General features: G+C 44.1%; 1 protein-coding gene across 1 annotated transcript in view; it reads right to left on the bottom strand.

Moving 5' to 3' along the window:
- Nucleotides 1-7,315: 7,315 nt before the first annotated feature.
- Nucleotides 7,316-11,149, bottom strand: part of R3HCC1L (R3H domain and coiled-coil containing 1 like) — a 300,427-nt gene continuing 296,593 nt past the window's right edge. Inside the window, exon 8 of the mRNA XM_077125695.1 lies at nucleotides 7,316-7,392. Coding sequence (XP_076981810.1) covers nucleotides 7,379-7,392 — 14 coding nt within the window. The 3' untranslated portion in view covers nucleotides 7,316-7,378. The remainder of the gene's footprint in view (nucleotides 7,393-11,149) is intronic.

The following is an 11,149-nucleotide window of genomic DNA, read 5'->3' as shown; positions in this document are numbered from 1 at the left end:
ACAGATGGTTACTTGTATTTCTTTTCTTTGTACCTATGGGACTCTATTAGCTGGATAAACTTGTCGGGGATACTCAGTATTCGCAAAACACAAGCTTGCAACAGTCCATTTGGCCAATGAGAGAGTCCCCCAAGCATCCCTTTCATTGACTGGGGTCCCCACTACCAGCTGATACATTTTCATTTTTTCAACATGGCACCCAGAATTGAAACCAGCTTGCTAGAAGTAGTTTAAGTAGGATAAAGCAGAGCAATCTTTGGGTCAACAAAGCTTTTTTCACACAAAGGGCTGCCAAACCAGGGCTCCCTGTTCAGCATGGGTGCAGCTGACTGTTTAAGCTTGTTGAAAATTTGAATTTTGTCCAGGTTGCTGGTTTTCTGGGATTTACTTTTCTCAAAAGACTTCCCAGGGCCCAAGGGAAAATAATCTTTTGTTTTGTTTTGTTAAAAAAAAAAAAAAAAAAGCATGGGTGGGGCACTGGCTAATTTTGTTAGTAAGATGTGGCTAGATCCTCTGGGAGGGCAACTGCCTTTCCCAGGTCACCTTAGGTCTCCCGGTCTCGACAGCACACCTATTCCTGGGCCCGCTGAATAACCAGCAGTAACTTACAGAACCCTCAGAGGCCTGGAGCAGATCATGTCACACTTGGTTTTTAAAAATGCTGATTGTTTTTTGTTTGTCTTTTTTTTGGTAAACAAGTCACAAATACTTAGTGTGGAAAACTTTTAAAAATATAATTAGAAAGAAAATAAAACTCAAACATAATCTTGCATGCAGAGACCACCGCTGTTAGCATTCCCCAGTGTTTCCACCTATGCTTTTACATAATCTGGATCACATTCTATATACGACGTGTGGGTTTTACAGCTTTCTTTTTACATCATGTCATAAGCATTTTCCAGTGTCATAAAAATTCTTTGAAAACATTATTTTTTATAGCTGCATAATACTCTCTTGTAAGGATGTACCATAATTTATTATGGGACATCGTGTTCTGCTTTGGCCTTGATTGCTAATTAGCGGCAGGCAGAGGCCTGAAAGTGCCTCCTTTATCATCTTTACGCCCACTTTAATGCCTCCTGTCATGTCCGGTGTCACAGGGGTGCAGGTGCTGGGCAGGCAAGCATTCCCTCAAAGAAGAAGGAATTCGGACAAGGCCTGATGGAGGGAGAAACAGTCATTTTAACATCGAGACGAGGAGTTTCCCACTGTTTGGTGATTTCCTGTCATATGTCTGACGTCTCTGGAAGATAATGTTTGGTCCCGACCAAGATACGAGACGGCGCCTCGAAATCCCCAAAGTGACGACTCGGCAAATTAGCCGTGGATGAGGCAAATGGGTCCCTTGCGACTCGAGTATGTAAGACTCCTACAAGGATAAATAAGACCATATCCTTATCTGATTTCCAGTTGTCTGTTTCCCCCACGCAGCAGGGAACACTTCCTCTGAGGCGCAATCATGGAAAGATCTGAGCGCAGGAAAATCTGGTCTGGTCGTTACGGAGCACGCCAGCCCCACCTGCTCCTGGGCGCCAGGGCCTGGGGCCTCGGGGAGATGGGAGGTTTATGGCTCCGGGAGGAATTCCGGCCTCGTAGTTAGAGGGGTGACAGATGCGGCTGGCCAAGCCACCTGTGGGCCTTTGTGATTGTGCATTTTTTCTCACACATGTTCTGTTTGCAAAGCATTTGACAACCGCTGAGCTCTTCTGCGGAACATTGATATCACTCCTATGGTAAAGCAGGGGAAGAAAGCGTCCCAGCGTGTGGTTGCATTCTGTGGGGAAGAGGGAAAATGTGACATAAAAATAAGGAACAACGAAATGCAAAGTAAGGAGAAATGCACATGAAACACAAACGTGAACAAATATTTAACCTCTCTAGGAATCAATTGAATACCATGAAAACCAAGCGATCACGTTTGACCTATAAAATTGGGGAAAAATTACTTGCAATAAATACCCACTGTGGGTTTAAAAGACATTCTCATAGATTGTTGGCAGTGGGATAAATCTGTGTTTGATAATGAGACTCAAACCCAGCGTTCATGTGCTTTGGTATAGTTATTCAACATTTGTCCCTTAGCCGAAGGAAAATATCAGAGATGTCTCCAAGGATTTAGATACAAGAATATCCATGCAGTGTTATTTGCAATGGCAAAATATAGGAAACAGCTAAAATGTCTAAAACAGAGAAATAATTAAATTAGTTATGGTAACTGCATGTGATGGAATATTAAGTAGCAATTTTTAAAAGTCATGTTTTGAAAGTGCTTTGTTTAATCACATATGAAAATACTAATAAGAGAGTAAGATACAGTGTGATCTCAATTTCATTTATATATGGGTAGGTAGATTGATATAGCTATAAATATAGAGAGATTGCTGTCTCTCTCTCCCTCTCTCCCTCCCCAAGCTGAGTGGAGACTCTCTATGAGGAGGAGACAGAGACAGGGAGAGACTGACACGGAGAAGAACAGAAACAGAGGCGAATGGAAAAGGATAAAGTAAACCCAAATGTTGGCAGTAGCCGGAAGCCTTCCTGGCCACTTGATAGCAATTTGAAAAATGTTCTACCTTCATGTAACTAATCTTAGCTTGAGGGCAAACCCAAAGTAAATGGACAGAGCTTTGAAACTTTGTTTAAAATGAGGATCTAAGCCTGATCCAAATGATTTTTTAATTACTTGTGCATTAATGTATATTTATTGATCATAAATCAGAGGATTTCAGACATGGTCTGGCCCTTAGATATCCTTGCTGGAGGAGTCAGCTCCTCAATCCAACATCACAAAGGGGAAGGGGGGCAGGTTTTAATGATTCAACAGCCTGAGAGAAACCCTGAGTTCTTGTAAGGAGGCTACAGAGGCAAACTCAAACCTGGACTTTCTCTGTTTTTATCTGAAATTATGTCAACTCTGTAATCCAGATTGTCATGCACTGATCAGCAACTTGGCACTGGTTAGATGTGTCATTGACTAATAAGAGACTTAAGAGATGCATCAAATGATACCAAGCAAAGGACATTTGCTTTGCATGAAGAAATCTTCCAAAACAATGAGTCCCTCTCCCTCTTCCTCTCTCCCTCTCTCTCCACCCCTCTCCCCTTCTCCTTCTTTCTTTTTCACTACTTTTGTTGGTGTTTTAGGTTCCTAACTGCTAAAACAAACACTGTATGCAGTGGGTTGAAGCTGTTATGTACCCCGGGAAAACATGTTTGTAAATCAATCCATTCCTGTGAATGTTGACCCATTGTAAGGAGGACCTTATGTTGAGGTTACTTCAGTGAAGTCATGGCCCACCTCAATCAGAATGGATCTTAATCCTGTGACTAGAGGCCTTTATAAGTGGAAGCAAGACAAAAAGAAAGCCATGGAAGCAAGAAGCTGTAATCAACAAAACCTGAAAGAGAAGGGAGAGACCAGAAAGCACCACCATATTCCTGCCATGTGACAGAGGAGCCAGGGGTCACCAGCAGCAGGCCCAGGAAGAAAGTATCACCTTGATGATGCCTGGAGCTGGGCACTTTCCTGGGCTCAAAATCATGAGTAAATAAATTCCCATTGTTTAAGTTGACCCATTTCAGGGCATATGCTTTGAGCAGGGTAGGAAACTAAAACATCATACAATGGGTTGGCTTAAAAGAGGAAGTTACTGGCTCATGGTTTCAAAGACTAGAAAACTTGCTTCGTCCCTGGGTTGCTATCTTCTAGCTGGCCAGCAATATTTGAAGTTCCATGGCTTTTCTGTCACGTGGCAATGCACATGGTATCTTTTCCTTTCTCTTCCAGGTTCTGTTGACCTTGAACTTCTAGCTATTCCCCATAGTGTCTCTGTGGCTTCTCTATAAGGCTCCAGGAATAGGATTAAGACCCATCCTGATTCACTTGGACCATACTTTAACTGAGGTAACCTCCTCAAAAGGCCCTATTTGCAATGGGTTCACACCCACAGGAATGGGTTAAGATTCAGAACATGTTTTTCTGGAGGAGATAACTCCAAGCTGTCCAAGTGGAAAACTGGGTGACTTGGTTATTGGATATTCCTTCATGGTCCTGAAAGATCAAACAGAACAGATGGCCGGAGGGTACAGGAGAGCAAGTATAGGCCTCATGTAAAGAGACTTATGAGGTAGAGGATGCTGGTGTCTTCCTTATACAGAGGAGTGCTGAGGATTGTATAGCTCACCAACGTATTCCTACCTCATGCCCCGGCAATTCCATTCCAGGTACATATCCAACAGAAACACTTCTGTGTATTCACCAAACGATACATATTAGACTGCATATAGCAATGCTATTTTCAACTGGAAACTACCCAAATGCCCATAAAAAGTAGGATAAATTGTAGTATATTCACACAGTGGAATACTATTCAGCAATGATATGAACTCCATGCAACAATACTATGTAGAGTAAAAGAAACCAGACAAAATAATGCATGCTATTGGATTCCATTTATAAAAGTACAAAAACAGGCAAAGGCAACCCACGATGTCAGAAGTTCCCCTTTGGCATAGGGAGGAAGTAGAGATGAGCAGGCCCTATCTTGCCATTTGATCTGTGTGACGGTTACATGGGTCTGTTCAGTTTCTGAAAAATTAATCTAGCTCTACACTCTACACTTCAGATTTGCAGCTTTCTGTGTGTGTACTATAATTCACTAAAAAGTTAAATATAAAATTAGCACATAGGCACACTACAAAGATATATTCTTCCTTCCAGAAACTCATATTCCTACTCTCAGAAGCATGAGGGATCAGATGGGATGAGAGGCACTCTGGAACATTCTGGGTCCACCTGAAACAGGGGAATGAAATTAAACTTACCACAAGAAGAAAGAGAATACAATTCCCTTCTGTGTAAGGCATTGGATGCCCCTCAGTGGGAGGGCCCACAAGCTGGGAGCATCGGGCCGGGACAACAGTGCATACACACCCTTACAACAAACTGTGCACCAACTCACACACACACACACACACACACACACACACACACAGATCGATATTCCAGGGCAAGAGAGAAGGAAGCAGGCAGGGCAGTATGCCAAAGGCAGAGTTCTATGTGCGGGTTGTTGAGCTGTATTTCTGGTCCAATAAATCAATCCGCCTTGAAAATGCACCTCCAACTCCATGACTGTAATTGGAGCTACCTTCCTCAGGGGCTGTTTGTTACGTTCAAGGTCAGGTAGGCTCAGACTCACTCTTCACCTGCCACTGGGAAAAGCTCTGTAATATCTGGAGAACCAGCTAAAAATTAGCCTATCTGCAAGCTATTGAAAGTTGGAAGAAATGGGATTGGGTTAACCTCTGATTTCTATCCTTGTTGGATTTCTAAAACTAACCTAAATATTTAAACGGGCCACCCCTAAGTCAGTGTCCCTATTAATTTGCTATTTGTTGAGTCTTGCTGTAGCACCAGCCCCAAAGAGAATGAGATGATAGTAAAACTGCTGTTTACTGAGCTCTGATTCTTTTTTTTTTTTAATATGGGCAGGCACCAGGAATCGAACCCGGGTCCTCTGGCATGGCAGGCAAGCATTCTTGCCTGCTGAGCCACCATGGCCCACCCTGAGTTCTGATTCTTGCCAGGCACTGCACCAACCAAGCATTTCACATACCTTAGTTCACTCAAATCTACAACAAACCCATGAGCCAGTTATGATAAAGCTCTGTTTTTACAAATGAAGAAATAAGCACAATGAGCTTAAGTAGCTTGCCAAGATTTACAGAACTAGTAGTTGATCAGTCAAGATTTGAACTGAGGTCTTTCTGATGCCACAGTCATGTGAGATGTTGTGCTGTGAACCCAGCTAGTAGACAACTGGTTTTAACATCACCAAGTCCCACTGATTGTCAACCTACGATGTGCAGTGCTATACATGAATGTGAAATAGTGATCCCTTGTCTCAAAGCACTTACAGTCTAGTTGGGGGTTGGAAGGAGGCAGAGAATATGCATATATGGATTTATTAACCAGTGGTATGACTCTGTAGAGAGCACACTGGGGGACTGTGATGGAGAAACAAGCTGCCTTTGAACCGATAGGGTCAAGAAGTGTTTCGTACAGCAAATGGATTTGAGCTATAATGAACTCAAGGACGGGTTGAACGTGGTGGTAAAAAGGAAGAGAAGGGTGTTTTAGTTATTCCAAGGTACTATGTGACAAAGGCAGAGAGTTGGGCACGGACGGAGAGGTCAGGAGCACACCACTGGACAGAAAGAAGATTTGTGGAAAACCACGGTAGGAATTAAGGCTGGACAAAAGGGTCAAGTTACTGAAAACATTAATACTTGCCCAAGGGTGGGCTTCATTCTATGCCAATGTGGAGCTCATTTGAGAAGACATTGGGGATTTTGCATAGGTTGGGGGATGGTCAGTCCTTCAACTTGTGTCCACCTTCACAGTACTGGCAGTGACCATCCAAGGTATCCCCTTATATTGCCTGTAGTCTGCTCCAAGGTATCCAAATGAAGTGTTCTTGATGAAAGTGAGTTAGGAGTGGGAGGTCATCACCGGAAATCTGGGACCAGATCTTCGGACTGCAATACCCTGTTGTCTGCCCAGGCTAGGAGTCTGGTGAAGGGGTGTGAACAGAGATTCTCATCTGTGATAAAGCCTTGTCCCCAGCAACCTCCATGCAAATGGTTCCTTGTTCACGTCTGCCGATAGCAAAGTGAGAGACTCTGGCCATGGGACCTGGATTTGGGATCTTTAGTTGGCAGCCCCTACTTGTTGCTAGACATTTGTAAAACCATGTAAGTAGTGCCACCTGGAGCCTTTTACTCTGAGAGCAGCCTGGCACATGCTTTGGGGCTGGGTGGCAGGTCTGCATGTCACCAAGGACCACATGCAGGTAAGAATCCAGGGGCTGGGCTCCCACCAACGAAGCCAGAGACTCATCTGTATACTGTATAAACTGGGGCAGTCCATATTTGGAATTGGGAGGAAGTTTAATAATAGCAAACCAACTTCCTTGGAAAGGGATAGCCTAGAGGAAAACTAGTCATTAGGAGCAAAAAACAAATACATGCTGCTTCTAGAATAACCCTCCTCAGTCTATAATGAGAACACCTCTTCCGTATAGAGTACCCTTCAAATGTGAGTCACCCCAAGACTAGCTTCCAACCACTGCCCCTTAGCCTGGGAAGCAAAAGCACAATGCAGGCAGTCAGGTGTAAATTATAGGAGTCCATCAGGGCAGGAAGCAGGGTGAGTTATAATAGAGTAAATTAATTTCACATAAGTGGGATTAGCAGTTAAATAAATCACAGTCCCACTGCTAACACTTACTGGAACGCTGAGGGCCTGTCTTCTGCCAGGGGACGGAAAAAGCTTAGGGCTGTGTGGGGATCGGGTCACAACATGGTCACTCACACACTGTTATGGATGACGTTCTGGAAAGAAAAGGCAGAAAAATGTTTGAGTTAGAAAAGCCATTCCAAGTCGGGAAGAGGCGATGGGGGTTGGGGGGCAGCTGCCTCCCATTGACCATTCAGCTCCTGGGCTCAGCTCTTGATGCCCAGTGAGTTAGGGGACCCCTCCAATGCAATAGTTGGGGAGACGCTACCCAAGACCTGGGTGAAGTGGGGGCAATGAATTCTAAAGACAGACCGATTGGGAGCTTCCATTCCAAGCTAAATAAGCACGTGTTGGTTTTATTTTAAATCGTCACCTCCTTCTGGTTTGGGTGGCCTTTTTGAGGCTTCTGCCTCCGTCACAGTTTTAAAGTGACCTCTGTTCAGGTGACTGGGTTCTCAGAGGTGGCAGAGCGCGGTGGAGGCACCAGGGTTTGAGGTGAGTCAGACCAAGGCAGGCCGGGCTTGACTCAGCTCAGATTCCTGCTCTATAAAGCAGGGTTCATAATACCATAATTTCTGAGGGTCAAAAGCAAATGTCCCCTAATCTGAGGTCTGACATCTGAAGATAAGCATCTGACTAAATACCAGCTCTGTTTCCTCTCCTGTCCCTTCCCGTAAAACAGTGGAGCCAAATTAAGACCATCCATAGTAGATGCCATCCAAAGGAGGCGATACCCAGCATCTTCTAGAGGAGAGACAATAACGGCCTCGAGGGAAGCCTCATGAGGCCACAATCAACACTCTCTGCATTTGGTTAGTCTTGAGCTAGGTCAAGGATGGTGGCCAGGGAGAAACACTCTGACGGTCTTTTAGTCCAGGGGTCCCTGAACGTTTTTTACTGTACCCACTTGGATGGAGCCCAAGAACTCCAACTTATTCCACGTGTCTCCCGAGTTTGGGGATCAACAGAGGGGCAGAGGGTTGGGGAAGGGGCTGAGAACTGTAGGGGAACCAAATGAATATGTCGCACTGAACTTGTGGCTGGTAACATATGTGCCTCGCGTCCTGTGAATGTTAAAAGAGAAGAACCTGACATGAGAGACTTGATTTGAGGGTGCAAATCAATGCCCTATGGTCTTAGAAAGAGCCCTGCTTATTTTATTATACTAACCTAGATTGGAAGAAGAAAGTTATTAAAATAGCACAAATCCAGGTAAGCAAGCCACCAGGGAGCTGTGCCAGTGTGCCCAGGATTCTCCTGACGTTAGCACTGAAAGTTCCACATCCTGGGAGTCTTTTCAGTCCAGGGAAAAGTGAGATAGTTGATCACCCTAGCATGCAAGCAAACTGTAAGGAGATTATGTATCTATCTCCTTAAGCACTAGGGGTGTATGAGTGATTCATTACTGAGCTGCAATTCATTTCTGTGTAAAGTCTAGATGCTGGAAAACTTTATAGGTCAAAATTTCTCTAGAAGCGAACACTCATCCCTACCCATTCTAAGACAAGCCAAAAAACTTTCATCAGACTGTTTGGATAAAATGGATAATGAGGACACAAAGCCAACAGTAATTTATAAATAAAAAATCCGAATAACAGCAATTACGTACCACAACAGCTCAAAACAACTACTGATGAACTAATTAAAAGGCAGCCTTCCAGAAACTGGAGAAATTCCGCCTATGCAAAGTATAAGTGTGGATAACAAATTCGAGTCCTCCGTAAACCCCAGGAACGCTAATTTTAGCCCATGAATACCAGATGTTTGTGGATTACTGGCAAGTGGCCTTTCTTTGAGTGAAAGGGAGAAGAAGCCACAGAGCGCGTGTGCCTCACCTGCAGGACCCATGGGAGATTCGCCCTCTTGGGTCTGTTCACCGCCATCTGAGGGGCCCTCAGTTCCCCCCAGGGGGCCAAGGTCAGCACCTTCAAATCAATGCTTTAGTTCATGTAATAAATGAGAAAGCCGAGGCCTCCAGAAGGTAAATGACTTCCCAGAGCTTTAGTTGTCATGGGGGCCCAAAAGGATTTTCTGGGCATTACAGAAATGTGATAAGGGAGCAGAGCTGAAGGATCGTTGAATATTTAGTTTGCGCTAGTCAGTCGCTCTTTCCAGACACATCTAAAATCTTTCCAGACACATCTGAAATAATGAACGAGGGTTAATTCGTTTGGCCCCTCTCCGGCCCCGAGGGGCTCACAGAGGCAGGGGGCTGTATGCATTCCCTTTCACACCTCTCCCTGCAGCTGTTCCAAGACACAAGAGGCCTGGGCCAAGGCATCTCTCCTCAGCCGGTGTGGAGAGTTTCTCTTCCCCAGAGGTCTTTTCTTTGTGATCAGCAAGCTCCGGGTGTGGGCAGTGGGGGTGGGTGCAGTGCTTTAAAATAGGCACCTCTACCTGTGCACCCTGGGGTGAGAGCAGCCCCGGCTCACAGCCCTCTTGCCTCCCCGTGGAGGGTGCTGGGAAGATGGGGGTCTGTGCCCGGTCAAGTGCTTCGAGCAGAACCACTTGACATTTTCCTGGACACACACCATTTGGCGAGGGCAAGAGACGCGATGAGCCAGTGTGCCCTTCGCTGTTTTTTTCTAGGACAAAAGCAATGAGCTCAGCAGATTACCAGGGAAAGGGGCCTACTACTGCAAAAACTGAGACGATTATTCCTTATCTTGCTCTCAGTTTAAAAGTGTTCTTATAGGGTGGACCACGGTGGCTCAGCAGGCAAGAATGCTTGCCTGCCATGCCAGAGGACCCGGGTTCGATTCCCGGTGCCTGCCCATGTAAATTAAAAAAAAAAAAAAAAAGTGTTCTTATAAAAGCAACATACAGACTTAATCGAGTCACAGACCACACTGTGACCTGATGCCTGTGAGCTTCCTCCCAGAGGAGGGGATGGGTTTCCCAAGGACGGGATGCCACGAGCCAGTGCCGCGTCCAGGGCTGATAAGTACTGACTGACACAGAGGATAAGCCCAATTTTATAAAATAATCTTCTTATATGTCTAGCTGCATGTTAAAACATCTGGAAGGAAAACACCGAAATGTTTCCTATCCAGGAGAACATTATGAGTGAAGCATCATGGATGACTTTACTTTTGCTTACCTCTTTTCTAATATTGCTGCAATAAGCAAGAAGGAATGCTGTGATAAAAACTAACAAAAGAAAAAAATCACCAATGGTTACAGCTCTTGAGCGCAATTATTGTGAATATTTTGATGTCTGATAAAAAGATAAAAAAAACTGAAAGGAAGTGATGTGACATGACTACATACAATAATTAACATTGACTCTTCTTAATCCAGAAAGGAATTCAGATGACTTTTTCCCATGAAATGCTTTTTTCCCCTAGTAGTAATCATCCTGTGTTAACAATACTGCAGTTTCACTTAACGTCATTACAAGCATTTCCCTAAGTTGTTCCAAACCCTTCCATTCATAATAATCGTAATGTTTAATAGCAGTATCATAGTCCATCGGGGACATAAACCTTTGGTCACTGAAACAGCCCCTATAATTAGATGCTTTAACTTTAATTTAGAATTTTGTATTAACTTTCCGCATCAAAATATGAAAGGCCAAGCAATTTACAAGTGATCTAATATTTTTTTATCACACGGTTTTATTTTCATTAATGAGCAATAGTTTACTAGGTAAGTCTCTGTAGTGTGCGCGATGCATTTATGTCTTATCACATTGTGAGGTCCTTCTCTTTAAATTACTATTTTTTAAACGTCTCCAACATTTTGAGTCTCGGGCTCCGATATGATTTTCCCTCAACGTCCCCCTGGAAGATGAGAGGGTGTTTTTCAGAAATCTATTTAGAGCCAAGATTCTCATAACAAGCGCCTGGCATA

Source organism: Tamandua tetradactyla, chromosome 13 (genome assembly GCF_023851605.1).
Source record: "Tamandua tetradactyla isolate mTamTet1 chromosome 13, mTamTet1.pri, whole genome shotgun sequence".
Taxonomy (NCBI): domain Eukaryota; kingdom Metazoa; phylum Chordata; class Mammalia; order Pilosa; family Myrmecophagidae; genus Tamandua; species Tamandua tetradactyla.
This window is presented reverse-complemented; position numbering and strand designations above follow the sequence as displayed.